Raw genomic sequence first — 17,130 nt, forward strand, 5'->3', positions numbered from 1 at the left:
CACATGCGTGCCAGGGAGCTGCTCCTCCAGTTTCTGGCGCTCCCATGTGCTCAAAGACCACCATGCATGCTGGAACCTGGGAGAGCAATGGACGACAGCTGGCATGCTCGGAGAGATGGCTCTGCATGCCACTTCTGGCACGCGTGCCATAGGTCCACTATCACTGACCTATTCTATATCTGCGCATTTGGTTTTTCTTGCCTAAATGTAAAACCTTACTTTCCTCCACAAAAAATGGGGAAAAACTCACTTAACTAATGTCTCACTTAGCAACATAAACTTTTGAGTTCAATGGTGGTTGTAAGCTGAGGACTACCTTTAGCATCTAACTTGGTGCCAACCATCGTTCTATGCTAGGAAAATTGGCTTTCCAGGAATTAAATGACTCAGAACCATTCAAAGGCTTTATTAAAGTAATTTAATCCATTAACAGAAATTTAATTAGTTGATTAAAACATCTTTTAAGAATTGGTTTAGCTCCTTAGAACACCAGCAAAGCAATTACCAGCTATTTCTTGCTAGGACCAGCCGCTGAATCGTGTGATTTCTTAACCTGCTTATTTTGCTGCTTTTCCTTTTAAGGATTTAAAAATAATTTTTCATGGTAACAGTAATATTTTCTTTTTTTAAAAAACCATACCTGGTCCCAGTTCATCTTCAAAAATAATGTGTGATAAACTAAAATTACCTTAAGGTAATTTTAAGGAGAGAGAGAGAAAAAAGAAGAAACCAAATCAGCAATAACAGCTTATGAGTTTCTAGAAAACTTTGAAAATGGGAGCCCAGCAGCAATAAATGCTGTGCTATGTTTTTTTTTTTAATTGTTCCCAAGTGGACTGGCGCCCCATTTTCTAGCTGATTCTAATAATCATTATTCTCCCCTCCACACAAAAGCAGGATATTGGCTACGTTAGGGAATTTACTCATTGGAGTAAGGATTCTTGAGGGGGGGGGGAGAGAGAGAGAAAAGCACCCTGTTCCAATTGCACATTAATCCCGGCACTGCAGATAAATCTATCTATTTCAGACTGCTGATCAGTCAAGTTCCTCAGGTATCCCTATCTCCCTCCGCCAACCCCAAGCCACCTCCACCGGACAGGTAGATCCCTCACACCCTAGTGATTAATTCATACAAAAAGGACCTATTTTTAATAGGTTTCCTTAAAGACCAGAAGCCAAAGATCCTTGCTACACCCCGTTTCCCAAATTCACTCCCGTGGCAACGGACTTCAAAAGCTCTGCCCGCCGAGGAGGGTTCCCATCGAACGAACAGTCATGAAGCCGGATTGCACATCAGGACGGATAGCGGGTTATTTTCCAGGCCTTGAGGGCAGGTTGTGTGATGAGCCTGAAGTTCTGCTCACTTCCCTGGATATTCAAATACCGCAGCTGCTCCCATCCCGGTGCCAATGCACATTGAAACCACGCCATAGCCTCTGGAACAAGAAGGCACGTGAGGGCTAAGCTCCCTAGGCAGAGGGTCTTCTTGGGGAGTTTGGAAGACACGAAGGTACAGGGGGGGAGAGAAGACCTTATGACACAGAATGACTGGCTAAAAAAGAGTGCCATTTTGGCCTAATTCTGAAGGTGCAGGTCTAGAAATCAGGACATGGGGCATTCTAGTCCCACCTTAGGCATGAAAGCCAGCTGGTCGACTTTGGACCAATCACCAGGAGACGGTGAGTTCTAGTCCCACTTTAAGCATGAAAGTCGGCTGGGTAACTTTGGGCCAATCACCAGGAGATGGTGAGTTCCAGTCCCGCCTTAGGCATGAAAGCCGGCTGGGTGACTTTGGGCCAATCACTGTCTCTCAGCTCAATCCACCCCATAGGGTCGTTATTGTGGGGAAAATAAGAGGACGAAAGAGTACGCAATATGTTTGCTGCCTCAAACTATTTATAAATATAATAAAGGTGGGACATAAATAAAATAAGCACAAACAAAAAGCCAAACCTTAGCCTCAAGAGCAATAAAATTTAAAGCAGAGCTACCGCAAGGCGTCTTTCTCACTTTCGTTTACGTGAATTAGAACTTGCGGGAGATCCGGTTTTACATGTCCGACCTCCCGAGCAGGTTGAGAAATTCCTTGGTGGCGCCCTTTAAAAGCCAAGCAGCGTTAAGCCACGTACTCGGGGGGATAGTTCACGCCTTCCGCACTCACCTCTTTCCTCTGCGCTTCAGTTCGTTGAGCAAAGTGACAACTTGCCGAGCCCCGGTGCACCCCAGAGGATGTCCCAAAGCAATGGCGCCCCCCAGGGGGTTCACCTTCTCCATGGGGATGCCAAGTTTCTCCACGCAGTAGACAGCCTGGAGAAACAAGACAATCAAAGGCTTTTTCAGGAACCAATTTCACTCAGTTGGGACAAAACATCTGGAATAAGTGACCTCATGGTTAACTCTTTCCGGTTTTTCTTTTGAGATGCCACGTTTGGTAACAACTCTCTTGTTACCATACATTTACTGAGACCAAAAGTACAGGTAATCCTCGACTTACAACAGTTTGTTTGGTGACCACTCGGTTACAATAGCACGACCATTTTTCATTTAGTTAGGACCTTTGCAGCATCCCCACCATCACATGATCAAAATTCGGACACTTAGCAACTGACTCGTCTTTATGACGGTTTCAGTGTCCTGGGGTCCCGTGATCCCTTTTTGCGACCTTCTGACAAGCAAAGTCAATGTGGAAGCCTGATTCATTTAACAACCGGGTTGCTAACTTATCAGTTGCAGTGATTCACTTAACAACTGCGGCAAGGAAGCAGAATGGAGCAAAACCCGCTTAACAAATGTCTCACTTAACAACAGAAATTTTGGGCTCAACTGTGGTCGTTAAGTCAAGAACTACTTATCCTGAATTTCCCATTTGTTGAAAGTGTTTGAAATATGCCTGGTTATATCTGGCAGACTGCAATGTAAGCGAGGGAGATTAGAAAAAAAAATGAACAGCCTGGTATTAAAATGCAGAAGAGAAAAGAAAGAATGGAACGGAAGAGCAGCTGGAGGTGTGTTTGGGTTCACAGGCAGAACCAAGTAGAGGTAGTTCTTGACTTACAACCATGTGTAACTGTGGGAGTCCAGAATTTCCATTGTATGTCACAACAGTTATTAAGTTGAGTTGCCCACATTCCCAATCTGAGTTTATGACATATTTGGAGTTGTTACGTGAAATTGTTAAACGGACACTGCAGTTATCAAAGTGAACCCATTGCTGCGATGGGCGTCTTATTTGCAGAAACTGGAAGTAGTTTCCAGCAAAAGAAAAAAAAATGCCATTAATGCAGTCATGTGATTATGGGATGTTGCAAATGCCTCTAAATGTGTCCTGGTTGTTGAGCATCTAAAGTGTGGTCACATGATAATAGGGGGTGGGGAAAAGTCGTTGGAACTTCGAATCCGGTTTCTTAGTATCTTTGGGAGCGGGCAATCTGTCATAACTTTGAACAGTCGCTAAGCAATCCGGTCGTAAGTTGAAGACTACCTATAATACCATTTTGGGTAGGAGGGACACATATAGTTAGTCCTCGATTTATGACAACTGAACCCAACATTTATGTTGCTCACTTAACATTTGTTAGGTTTTGCCCCATTTTACGACTTTTCTTGCCACAGTTGTTAAAGCGAATTATCGTAGTTGTTAAGTTAGTAATTCGATTGTTAAAGTGAATCTGGCTTCCCCCGATTTTGCGTGTGAGGTCGCAAAAGGGGATCATGTGACTCCAGGATCCTACAACTGTCCCAAATGCGAATCACGTGACCACGGGGATGCTGCAATGGTTGTAAGCTGGAAAAACGGTCATAAGTTCCTTTTTTACAGTGCCGTTGTAAACTTTGAACAGTCACTAAACGAACTGTTTGTAAGTCGAGGACTACCTGTACTGCATTTGGAGACTTCAGAGGCCACACTCCCCCCAAATGTGGGCAGGACCAGGACAAACCTGGCTTGATGAAATGTGGAATTTATAGAGCTGGTCAATGACCTCGGAGCCTCCGTCCCAAAGGCCGCCTGCCTGCCTGCCATGGATGATGAAAGAGGGCAGAGAGTCAGGGCGGCTTAAATCTCTTGTTAACCCTCCCAATTCGGAACGTATTTTCTTTACGGTGTCTTCATTCCAACTCCCCCTTCAAAAACCTTACCTGACTTGCAAAGGCCTCGTTGATTTCAAACACATCGATATCATTCACTGTCAAACCTGCAGGTGAGAGATGGGCACAATTGAATAGTGTAAAACCTACCTTTTTAAAGGATATTACTATTACTATTATTACTATTATTATTATTATTATTATTGGTGAGGCACCAAGAGGTTTCGGTGCCCTTCTGCCCCAAAGACGCAGTCCTAAAAATCACTCCAGGAAGACCTCCCACCTAAAGGTCACTGAGCAAATACTGGCTTGCAAAGGATTGCGGGGGAAACAATCCCCTCCCAGCTCCTCGATTAGCTGTGTAGATTTCTGCCTGGCCCTCTCCCTCTCAGATTATACAAGAGCCTTGGTAGTACAGTGGTCTAAAGCACCCTGTTATTAAGACCAGCTGCCTGCAATTACTGCAGGTTCGAATCTCACCAGGCTCAAGGTTGACTCAGCCTTCCATCCTTTCTAAGGTAGGTAAAATGAGGACCCAGTTTGTGGGGGCAATAAGCTGACTTTGTATAAATATACAAAAGAATGAAGGCTATTGCTTAACGCATTGTAAGCCGCCCTGAGTCTCCGGAGAAGGGCGGCATATAAATCAAATTAAAAAAAAAAAATTATGCTGCTCACCGGCTTTTTTCAATGCCGCTGGGATAGCATAGGCTGGCCCTATGCCCATAACATCTGGTGGGACTCCAACCACAGCGTACGATTTCAGCACCCCAAGGACAGGAAGCCCCAGCCGTGCAGCTGAGGAGCGTCTGGCCAGCAGCACCGCAGCAGCACCGTCACTGACTTGGCTGGAGTTACCTGAGGGAAGCCATTTCATGAAGACTTAAGTTATGAGATGCCGGCAAAGTGATAGAACAGCACAACTGAGTTAATTACATCACCATCCTCCAGGACCAACGATAGGAAAGATTCCTACAATGAAAATCACTTTCACACATAAAGAGGATTGCCAATTTTTTATTTATTTTATTTTAAATCTAATGCAGTGTAAAAATTGTGTACTCTGGAAATAACTTCTTCTTTTTTTCATAATAATGCAATTTTGTAAACCTTGGGAAATGTATTTAAGGGGTTTTGTGTATTCTTGGGGGGAGGGGCTGTGTTCTAGGTGGCCAACATGGCATAAAATGAGCAACAAGGCACTCCACTCTGTGAGATAATCTGAGCGGCCAAAACATGGCCTGAAGTCACTATGCGAACTTTGTCGCTAAATAGGAACCTGAACCCAGATCCTCTAATCTCCATCTATTATACCTATTAGTGAAAGCAAGCTGGCACATATTTTACTGACTTATTTTTTAATTTATTTTTATCTTTGAGAGGGACTGGCCCAAAGTTTCACCCACCAAGTTTCATGCCTAAAGCAGGACTAGAATTCACTGTCTCCCAGTGATTGGGCCAAAGTCACCCAGCTGGCTTTCATGCCTAAAGTGGCACTAGAACTCACCATTTCCTGGTTTCTTAACCAAACTGGCTCTATGGCACAAAGTCAACCCCCTCCACTTTGTCTCTTGCTTCCGAGCCTTACCAGCTGTGGTAGTCCCATTCTCCTGGAAGGCCGGCTTCAGCCTGGCCAATCCCTCCAGCGAGGTGTTGGGCCTGATCCCTTCATCCTGCAGCACAGTGATCGTTTTCTCAGTGCCCTGGTCATCGGTGCAGGTGGTCTTCACGGGGACAATCTCATTTTTAAACCACCCCAACTTCTGAGCTCGAGTTGCTCTGGAAACACACCACACCCAAATAATTACCTTTATGGTATATGTTTGAAAATATATATATATATCCCCAGATGTATTTTACAACTTTCATGAGAAACATATTCAGCCAAGGGCATTGTTGTTATTATTCCTGGAAATAATCTAAACTATTCTCTTGAAAAATGGCCCTTAAGCAGCACCAACCTTGATCAAACTGTAATTTATCTTGCACGATACAAGCAGTCCTCAACTTATGACAGGGTCGCTAATAACCATTCAAAGTTATGACGGACTTTCCCAGGGCTACATATTCAGATTCAGTTCCGAAGTTCTGATGCCCTCCAGTCACATGACTTGTACAATGACGTTGGCAACTCGCTCGCATTTTTGGCCGTCTGCAGCATCCTGCGGTTAAGGGACCCCCCTTTTACATCTTTGCTGTCAAGCCCACATTCTGCTCTGCTCGCCATACTCACTGGAGAGAGAGGCAGTTCGATGGAGCCTCACTTCTGATTTTTTCCCCCCAAAATTTGATCTATAGCAAACAATCAGTTCGGCATGGGCCACGATGTTTGCTTCAACTTCTGCAAAAAAGATTGTTAACATTGGATTGGCCAAACATGGTGACCTACTTTATAACCATCATGATTTAGTACTGTAATGGACATGCTCCGTTACTATCATAAGTTGAGGACTACCTGTATCTTATAATAGCAATGAAGAGGATTCCTACAGCTCTAATGCTTAGCAGAATAACAGAGTTGGAGGGGGCCTTGTCCAAGACAGTTTATAACATGAAACACAGATTCCCTATTTCTGTAAATACAAATGAGACTGTATTCTCAAGTTAATAGTGATACAATGCTAATTTTTTTTTAAAAAAAAAAACATGTTTGTGTTTGACAAAGCTTGACGGGTGTGGGTGTGGGTGTGTTTAAAAGCCGGTGAGTAATCTAGGACAGGGGTCTCCGAACTTGGCAACTTTTAAGACTTGTGAACTTCAACTTCCAGAATTTCTCAGCTAGCATGGCTGGATAAGGAATTCTGGGAGCTGAAGTCTACACGCCTTTAAAGTTGCCAAGTTTGGAGACCCCTGGTCTAGGAGAACAAGAACCTCCTCTTCCTAGACTTGCTACCTTGCAAGTCCAGTGCTTGTAGTTTTGTTGGGCCTTGACTCTGGGGGTGAGAATCAGAAGTGAAAACAGTTTCAGCTTTCCCACCACAGGTCCTATTTGCTTTCAAATGACCCTTGGCCCCAGTCTGTGATAAGCAACTGAGTCAACTCTTAGCTTCAGCAAATCTTGTAACCTTAACCTAGGTTACTTGCCCCAGATAGATTGTGATTGTGCACAATTCTTCTCCAATATGCATAGAGGCAACAGGGCTGGGTACTCCACCACAATTAGGAGTTAATATCTGAACAGAACTCTGGCTGCAAATCCACCTGCACCCTCTGGATCACAGCAGGCTACATTGGGGAAAGGGTACAGTACATCCAAGGGTCTTTGAGACCCCTTGCCTTTATCAGGCCAATTAAGCTGTGCAAAATTGTTAGCCGGCCTGGAGGATAATGGGAATTGCAACTGGCGCTTACTTCTATTTTTGGCAAAACCACAATCATAGCGAATCCTAGGTTTGCTTAATAATTTCAATATATATATTTAAAAAAAACGTACAGGAACAAAATGGATGCTCTAAGTATGTAGCTCTAGTAAATGAAGTCAAACAGTGGCCAGAACTTTTTAAAAACCTAAGGCCTGGTCCATCTTTATGATTCTGGTGTTTGCTCTGAAAAATGAGAACTGCAAGCAACATAAATGTGGGGAAAAGCACACACAACAGCAAAAAGCCAGTCCTTTCTGCTTACTTTTGTTGAGAAGCAAGGGCAAAAGCATCTTGCTTTTCTCTGGAGATACCAAATCTTTCTGCCACATTCTCGGAAGTTATTCTGAAAAACAATATTAAAAGCACGCGGATCAGTTCATTGGTCCTAAAGCATCTTTATCTCTTTATGAAGAAGGAAAAAAAAGAAAGGACAAATGGGAATAATGTGCTTCCCGAATATTCTAACTCACAAGTCACCATAAACTAATTCAATGACTGCAACCGCCACATCCATCTCAAAAGTAACTTTTCAGCAGCTAAGAAAGACGGTGAAAGTGGAAGTACTACTAAGCTCATCTTCTAATTATCAAAGCATCTTATCCTGTTTTGTTTTGTTTTTCAAATATGCAAAATCGGGTGAATTTGTTCCACTTCACAATGACTGCAACTTTTGCTTTTATAATGCAGGATGTTTTATAACAATGCTGGGCGTGACAGGATGATATTCCAAAATTAATGAACCGGGAGGTATTGCATCCACCCACTCATTACTCACTTTCCCAGAATCTTTAACAAGGAACAACTGGTATTGTGCGTTTAATCTAGCAGTGGCTAGATTTAGGGCTGTTGCTGAATCAACGACGTTCGTTTGTGTTTGTGTAGCACAAAACCAAACAGTCGACATCGTGTCCCAGGACAACATGGGAGCCCAGACTGTACCAAGCTTTTACTGTCAGGAACAGAGAAATTAAAGCCGCAGCCTCTTACCCCATTGGGATCAGGCAGTCCCTTGCTTTGCTGAAGTCCATGATGCGAGAGCTGATGTCCCCGGGATTGGAAGCGCTGCGGAGAGACATGCTCTCCACTCTGGGGGGAGGGCAAAAAAGGGGGCTGTGAGTATCTCTCATTTAAAGGTAGTCCTTGACTTAAAACCACCCATTTAACGACAGTTTGAAGTCCCAACAGTGACTTATGACCGTTTTTAACACTTACAACCGTTGTAGCATTCCCATGGCCACGTGATCAAAATTTGGATGCTTGGCAACTGGTCCCTATTTATGACGGTTGCACAGTCCTGGGGTGGGGGTGTGGAGGGGTGACGTGATTCCCCTTTTGTGACCTTCTAACAAGCAGTCAACGAGGAAGCAGATTTGACAGCTGTTTTCCTAACTTAACAGCTGCAGGGATTCACTTAAAAGCAAGAAAGGTTGTAAAATTGGGGCAAAACTCACTTAACAACTGCCTCACTTAACAATAGAAATTTTGGGCTCTATTGTTCGGGTGTTCAATTTCACCCTATTGTTTCAATTTCCAAACATTAGGGGGCTGCTCAAAAGTGGTGACATGCCTTGGGGATTTTTTAGATATTTTGGTTACTTTAATATAATTTAGATGTGCTTGGTAAGTATAAATATTGTAATTTTTTAAACATTTTTTTTTTTGGGTTTCATTTGTCGTTGAGGGCTATTTGTGTACAAGCCATGCATGGATTCCTCAAAAACCAAATGGGTAAGTAAGCATTTTTATAGAACTAAATACATGGACGTTATTGTACAACAAAAATGTAAATCAATGTGAACCATGGATGGCTGGAAAATATTTAATTAAGACCCCAAAACTTCTGTACCCTAGAAGAAAGTTCATTTGGACTTGTTTCTTGGGAAACTCATAAAAAAGTTCACTGTCAGCACCATTTCAAGGAATTTGCAGGTTCCATATTTGGCTCACCACCACCAGATCCAGATTCAGGAGGATTCTGTGCTTCAGGAGGCAATCCCTACTTTCACTTCAAAATGACCCAATGAATTGTATTTCTTCAAGACTGACCTATCCTAGCCCTTGAAGGAAGAGCCAACTGTTCAAGATCTTCCAAAGGCTATGACAATAGGGGCCAGGCCAGCTGAATCTCAGGGGAAGGGTACTCCAAAGGGCAGGGGTTGCAGTGGGGAAGGATCTCCCCACTAGATCTCAGATGTTTTCAAGCAGTTGTACAAATTTGAAGTCAGTAGTGATACAGCAGTGATGCTTTGGAATTTTAAAAGTAGAGCCTGCTGTATGACACAGGATATAGATCTATTTGTGAATGTACTTGAAATGGCCTCTCTTATTAAAATTTAATATATTTATTATTAAAGAAGCAATTGCAAATCCCAAAGGTGCTTTTTCAAGAAACAAAACAACTTCAGAAATGCATGGCACAACATATGAGAATGAGCCAATCAGGACAAGATTCAGAAGTCCACCTGCATTCGAAAGACAAAGTCCACTCTTTTGAAGATAACAAAGTCCACATTTTGAATAGAGAGGACTGCTGGTTTTAAAGAGGGGTCAAAGAGGGCATCTGTGTCAAAAGTGAGCAGCCCTCTCTCAGCAGAGGGGGGGGATATGACATCACCTCTCTCCAATCGACAACACAAGTCCTTTCAGCAGCTCCAATAAGGCTCCACACTCAGGTGATCCTGAGGACACGGGTAAACCTCCAAGTGGCCTCAACAATTATCTAAAAGGATGCAAATGTCCAGCTATCTGCGAGGAGTATAAATCCTTCCATTCCCCACCATCCAGTCAGAGCTGAAGAAGCTTCTTGGATGAAGAAGTGAAACATCTTTAAAAAACAAAAACCAAAGAAAGTCCAGTGGCCTCTTGAAAAAACACCTTTGAGACAACCATGACCTGGATGATTGAGAATCTCCATTATGCAAGGACATTATGCAATTGCAAATATTCCTGTTGCTCAGCTTTCACAGAGCCACCAATCTCAGACATTATAGAGATGAATGGAAACCCTGTGACTTAACGGCTGTTTGCCAAAATGTTCTTCTCAAAATGTTCCTTACTAGGTGCCTCCTAGTGAGGCACCAGCTAAAGCCACAAGTTCACGAGAACTGGTTGAGATATCTCTGGAGACATCCAAGAGAACAAAACAACTGGGGATTTGTCATCTTCAAAGTCTATCCTGAGTAATGTTAAATTTTAAATGTTTATGCATCTAAAGAAGCAGGGTGCTACCAACTGAGCTCCACCGGTGAAACTGATCATTTTTTGAGGTTGGACCTTTCTGATGTGTGTGAAACAAACCATCCAGAAATCAGAACATTTCAGCCACAAGTTTATACACCTCTAGATTCTGGCCTATGATGAACACTTTGTAGCAGCAGTTATGAAGAGCTAGCAGAAGTTTGTGGAGAGGAGAATATTAAGTTTTTGAGCTTTTTTGAGGTCAATGTTTCTCCACATCAGTTATCGTACAACTGCAGGAATGTGGCAAGGCAAACTTAGCGTTGCACAACGTTCAGCCTTCACAAGAGTATTCAACTTTGTTCTTGGATTATTCCAGGAGTTAATTTAGCAACCAAGCTTTGCGGTGCCCACAGGCACAATTGCACAATTTAAACCAGGCTACGGAGGTGTAAGGCAACATGTGCAGGCATATATTTCACTACAGCATGGATGGGTTCCGTTACAGCATGGGAATATTGAAGGAGGCCTATAGCTCATTTTCACAAGGCCCGTGAAGCAACTTTTTCGTTTGGAGGGATCAAGAGGCAACACCAAACAACACAGCCATTTGACTAACCCAACCTAGTTTCTAAGTGGATTACTTAAATCGCTTGCTTTTGCATTTATGCAACGTGCCGCACTTCAAGAGATCATTGCGAAGAGAATGAACAGCATTGATGATGTTTTTGCAAGCACAGGTACCTCTGTCATACTGAGACACCTGTTCCTTTCAATTCAGTTTTACAGAGGTGGAATTGGGGATGGAATGCTAACTTGCCAAGGCGCTGGCTGAAGATTTTGAACCAAAGCACATACCAAACTTCGCACTGTAATCTTATGTCCAGCACCAGCTGCTGTGGAAAGGGCTAGTCTGCAACAGAGGATAAAATCTTTTTTTTTTGTCTGAGAAGTTCTTTACCCAACTTCAATGAGAAAACCGGCCACTCTCATAGCTGCACAGGGAATATCACAGCTGAGGAAAGTCTATGGAGGTTCCCAGTTCACTGAAGAACTGAGAACTAAAGAAGCTTCTTGGATGAGAAGCGAAACGTCTTCAAGGAAAGACAAAGAAAGTCCAGTTGCCTCTTGAAAAAGCACTTTTGGCACAGCTGAGGAGTTTAAGCTGGCCTGTGTTTTGATATTTGCATGTGAAAATACAGAAAGGGGCTTTTGACAGTGACCTGATGCCACAGACATTTCAGCCTTTGGTAACTTCTGACAATATCTGCTCTTGACTTTCAGAAATCTATTGCGCTTGTTGCTTATCCCATTTTATACAGATAGTCAGTCCTTGCTTAATCATTTGGTTATGATGGACCTGCTCAAATGCTATTTATGACCCAGTTCCAGAGTTTCAAAGGGTGCGCACACACACACAAAGTGTGTCACATGACTGCATTTCAGGCAGGCCTGGGAACTGGCTCACCTTTATGGCGAGTTATAGTGCTCTCAAGTCATGTGACTGAGATTTTTTTTGGGGGGGGGGCAATTTCTGATCTTTCGGATCCATTTCTGGCAAAAAAACAAACGGAAAAAAAAAACACCCAACCTCCACCCATAGGAATACATTCATTTGCTTAATGACAACGGCAAAAAAGTCATTAAAAAAAGTCCGGAGGTGTGGATGACTCGACACAACAGAAATTCTGAGCTCCCGCCATTACGGTTATATATTGAGGACTACCTGTATATCCAGGGATGTAGGTTAGACAGGGAAATCAAAATCCCAGAAAAAAAGCAGCAGAAATCTACTCCATGTTGCCACCAAGGCAACTGTGTGGATGTAGCAGTAGTGGGGATCTGTGTTACGAAGTAACAGGTGCACAGAATTGGTAAAGAAGTTATCTTTTTTAACCCAAAGTATCAATTAACAGCTGTGTGCCAGAAAAAGCAGGGGACCTTAATTCTAATAATGGTATTGATGAATGCATAGGGTTTGCATTTTACAATGCCTTCATTTGCTTTAGTTAAGCACACAGCACAAAATGGATACCTATCATAAACAAGATCTAAACTATCACTCACAGCAAATCATCTTCACTATTTATCTCAACATAGTCACCCTAACTTTACTAATAATCCCAACATAATCATCTTTATTTATCACAGCACATATATTTATATTTTTAAGATACATTCATCTAAACAAAAAGAAAAGATAATGAAATTATATTGAGTTAGGATTTAAAGATTTAAGTAACGAGTTTTTGGATAATGGTATTATAAAATAGATAGAATTTAGGAAAACAATTGTGTAAAACATTAAGTTGTGGTATTTGGAAATTAAGATCTGAGGTGAAATAATAGAAAGGTAATTGTTTTGTGTGAGTTATTCTGAGTTGGTCTTTTTTTCTCTGTTTTATTTATTATTTTTTATAAGATGATAATTAGTGGAGATGAGTTGTTGTTAAAGACGAATTAGTGATTGTACCAATTTATGACCGGATCAATGATTCGTTCTAAAAAAAGATGTATTTTATGTTTATGTTTTAAAAAATATAAAAAAATTAAAAACAAAATGGATACCTACAAGGTGATTCAAATATTAACTTCAACACCTCAGTTGCTTTTTTAAAAAAATCTGCAAGGCTGTTACACAAACAAACCCACCACTGGAGGGCTTGAGGCTGGTATCGTGCTTGCTCTCTCACACTCCTGCAAAACGCTAGTCCCCCAGAAATCTTCAAAATATAGATTTTCATAATCTGCTTAAAAATGTCACACAGTGGGGTAATCAACAGACAAAAGGGCTGCTATTGGTAAGCAGTGAACAATTATGAGGGGAGAAAAAAAAAACAAGCTTACCCACAGGCCAAACCAATATCATAGGAGCCATTTCTAATGCCACCTGTAAGTAAAGCAAATCTGTCAGTGAACTTCACACGTATCCTTCTTGAAGGGCTGCTGGGGGAAGTTGGGTGGGAGGGGGAATCAGCACATTCACTCACTAAGATGGTGTTTTTTTCAGAAAGGAATAAAAAAAAAGTATATTACCTTTTTTTTTCTTAACTAGAAAAAAAAATATTCCTAGAACTCTATAGAATGTACTGGTACCAGGATTGTAACTTCCTCTAATACAGTGTTTCTCAACCTTGGTAGCTTGAAGATGGGTGGACTTCAACTCCCAGAATCCCCCAGCCAGCGCTGCTGGCTGGGGGACTCTGGGAGTTGAAGTCCACCCATCTTCAAGCTTCCAAGGTTGAGAAACACTGCTCTAATAGAAAGTATTACCAGGCAATCTACAATGTTAACCAGGCAATCTACAATGTTTAACTTCTAGCAGTTAAAATCTCCTAGTATTTCAGGTCTTTGAAAATGCCTGTGGTTCAATGATTGACATTCTACATTTACTCCATGCATGGAATTTGACCATCACAAGAGAGAGACCCAACCTTCTTACCTGCAATATTAATCAGGGCTTGCAATCCAGATGAACACTGCCTGTTAACGCATGATAATGGGACAGTCTCCGGGATACCACTGAAATAGAAAAGACAAAATACTTCATCGGTATAAAAGGGGGAATTGGAAAAAACCCTTAGACCTCAGTGGACTGATTTTAAGGTTTTGTTATGCCTCAATGGCCTTGGTTTGTGCAACTAGGACCTGATCGTACAGCACTCTGCAATCCTCAAGCAAGCTTAGGTAGGGCAGTACTCCATAACTCACTGAAAAACCGCCAGAGAAACCTGTGAGATGCAAAGGATCAAACAGCAAACATATTGCTATGTCACTCTTTCCAAAACTATGCGGTAAATATCAAGACGGAGAATCCTAAATACAGCCGGAGTGACTTGGGACTGGATCTGAAAGTGGATTCCCTCATGGCAATTCGGCCTGCACAGCAATCCTTTGGATCCCCACAGAAGGCACAAAGTCCAAGTGTTTTTCTCAAACAAGTGATAAGCACAGGAAGCTCTAGGGTCATAACAAAATGTAGAAGGCAACCTCCAAGGTCTCAAAAACTGTCCAGAGTTGTTTGGAGCTGGTCCAGCACATACATTTAATAAATTGTCACTATTAAAAATGTTATTTTTTTATCCGACAGTGGTGGCCAGCAGCAAACCACAATGATACTGTATAAACAGTGTGGAGAGAAAAGAGGAATATAAATAAAAGCAACGAATAAAAAAACCAAATAGAAAGCCCAGTTTGGTGCAGAGGTTAAGGTGCTGGCTGAAAAACCAGACTTGAATTTGAGACCCGCCTTAGGCATGGAAGTCAGCTGGTTGATTTTGGGCCAATCAAGTCTCACTCAGGCCAACATACCTCATAGGGCTGTTGTTGAGGGGAAACAGGAGGAGGAAGGAGTATTAGGCCTGTCTGCCATCTTGGAATTCTTATAAAGGCAGGATAAAAATGAATAACTGCTCTTCCTTCTGCAGAATCTCACCTCCACCTGCTACATTAGGGGTATCCAACCTTGTCCACTTTAAGACTCATGGACTTCAACTCCCCGAATTCCCAGCGTGGGAAATTCTGGGAGTTGAAGTGCACGAGTCTTAAAGAGGCCAAGGTTGGATACCCCTGAGCTATACAATGAAAACAGCAAATGAGAAACAGGAGTACAAGTGCCTAATATCAAATTGGACATGACTTTTCTTTGCACCCAGCCAGTATTAACCAAACCAGATCCCTGTTTCACCTCCGCCATGGTGTTTTGTGCCCATGATCTCACTTCTAGATGGTTCAGTCGCAAAGTTCACCTTATAAACTGCCCAACTCTTGCTATCATGGCTCCAGCACCAGGTTGAAGTACATTCCCTAAGTAGAAAGAGATGAATTTGCTTCAGTTATCAGGGTTTGGTTGCCCTTCCAGATATGCTGCAGCAGCCATTGCTTAAAAAGGGGAGGAAAGGGGTGTGTGTGTGTGACCACAGCCCGTTCCCCTCCCTGGTAGTTTGGCCACCCATCCATAGGAGAAGAAAGGAAACCAGGGGCTGCCACTCAAAAAGGCTCACCCACGCAGATATCGCCCAGTTGCTCAGGGTTTAGCTTTACATCATTCAGGACAGCAGTCATGACCACAGCCAGGAGTTCGTCTGGTGTAGTTTCCTGGAAAAGGAGGGGGAGAAAGAGAGAAAGAGAGAGGAAGGAAGGAAGGAAAAGGAAAAGAAAAAAGAGGAAGGAAGGAAAGAAAAGGAAAAGAAAAAAGAGGAAGGAAGGAAGGAAGGAAAAGAAAAAAGAGGAAAGAAGGAAGGAAGGAAAAGGAAAAGGAAAAGAAGAGGAAGGAAGGAAAAGGAAAAGGAAAAGAAAAAAGAGGAAAGAAGGAAGGAAGGAAAAGAAAAAGAAAAAAGAGGAAGGAAGGAAGGAAAAGGAAAAGAAAAAAGAGGAAGGAAGGAAGGAAGGAAAAGAAAAAAGAGGAAAGAAGGAAGGAAGGAAAAGGAAAAGGAAAAGAAAAAAGAGGAAGGAAGGAAGGAAGGAAAAGAAAAAAGAGGAAGGAAGGAAGGAAGGAAAAGGAAAAGGAAAAAGAGGAAGGAAGAAAGGAAAGAAGGAAGGAAGGCAAAGAAAAAAGAGGAAGGAAGGCAGGAATGAAAGGAAAAGAGAGAGAAAGAAAATTACTTTTACTTACTTTACTTACCTTACTTACCTACTTACTTACTTACCTGGATAATTTTGCACCCTCTTTCTGCTTCAGGTGCTGGTGTGGGGATGATGGGAACTGCAGTCCATAAGGCACTCCAGGACAGCTTCCTCTTTTACCCCCCCCTCCGCCCCTCCCCAAAACACCCAAACTCTTTTCGGTGGGACCAGGGCCCATAATCCCCTGGACTACAACTCCCATATCAAGAGAAGGACCTTCCCACCCCCCACTATCTATCCGCGCCCCTTCCAGAGGTGCTGGGCTGCCGCTCCCAGGGCGGGGCCGAGAGGCCGGGGACGATGGGTTTTGTAGTCTAAAGGCCTCTAAAGGAGCCCAGTTTGGGGGTTTTTACCTTGAAGCCGCCCCGTTTGCTTTTGGTGATGGCGGTCCGTCTTCCGTGCACCACCACCACATCGTCCGGGCCGGATAGCGAGGCCCGGCAAGGGGAAGGCGCCCAGAGCCGCTGTTGCCGGGAGCCGCTCAGATGCCCGAGAACCACTTTCATCCGCTCCATTTTCGCCTCCTCAGCAAAACCTCCGCCACCACCGAAGCACGCATGCGCAGGCGCACGGCATGCCGGGATGTCTCGTGCAGTGGCCCCGCCTCCCCCCCGCCCAGCCATCTTTTCATAGGCTGAAAGGCGGGCTCCGTAGACTTTGAAAAAAAGGAAGAGTAGCCTTCCCCCTCCTCCCAACTCCGCTTCGTTCTCAACGCCGCCTTTATCCTATCCAAAACAGTCGAAGGCTCTCATGGTTAGGAATCCTTCTTTCGAACTACACCCCCTGGAGTTCTCCAAGGCTTATTGTCAAAGGCCCAACGGGAACGGAGCTCCTCTTTCGCCCGAAGGAAAGCCAAGCTACAGAAACATCCCTCTTCACT

At 43.1% G+C, this 17,130-nt stretch overlaps 1 protein-coding gene across 1 annotated transcript; it reads right to left on the bottom strand.

Moving 5' to 3' along the window:
* Positions 1-390: 390 nt before the first annotated feature.
* Positions 391-16,835, bottom strand: ACAA1 (acetyl-CoA acyltransferase 1). The gene is made up of 12 exons (XM_060683190.2): positions 16,604-16,835; positions 15,629-15,722; positions 15,374-15,431; positions 14,068-14,147; positions 13,473-13,515; positions 8,436-8,534; positions 7,711-7,791; positions 5,675-5,865; positions 4,765-4,944; positions 4,138-4,193; positions 2,162-2,307; positions 391-1,436 (listed from the first exon to the last, which is right to left on the bottom strand). Exons 1-12 carry the CDS (start codon positions 16,763-16,765, stop codon positions 1,361-1,363), a joined length of 1,266 nt encoding a protein of 421 aa, XP_060539173.1. The 5' UTR covers positions 16,766-16,835; the 3' UTR covers positions 391-1,360.
* Positions 16,836-17,130: the final 295 nt, after the last annotated feature.

This window comes from Pantherophis guttatus, chromosome 4 (genome assembly GCF_059756535.1).
Source record: "Pantherophis guttatus breed Tessera chromosome 4, ASM5975653v1, whole genome shotgun sequence".
NCBI classification, from domain to species: Eukaryota; Metazoa; Chordata; class Lepidosauria; order Squamata; family Colubridae; genus Pantherophis; species Pantherophis guttatus.

Coding starts and splice junctions, on each gene's coding strand:
- ACAA1 (XM_060683190.2), bottom strand. CDS start 16,765: ATGGAGCGGATGAAAGTGGTTCTCGGGCATCTGAGCGGCTCCCGGCAA. Junction 13,516..14,067: donor AGCCCTGATTAATATTGCAG/GTAAGAAGGTTG, acceptor CTTTACTTACAG/GTGGCATTAGAAATGGCTCC. Junction 4,945..5,674: donor GAATGGGACTACCACAGCTG/GTAAGGCTCGGA, acceptor GGCTTCCCTCAG/GTAACTCCAGCCAAGTCAGT.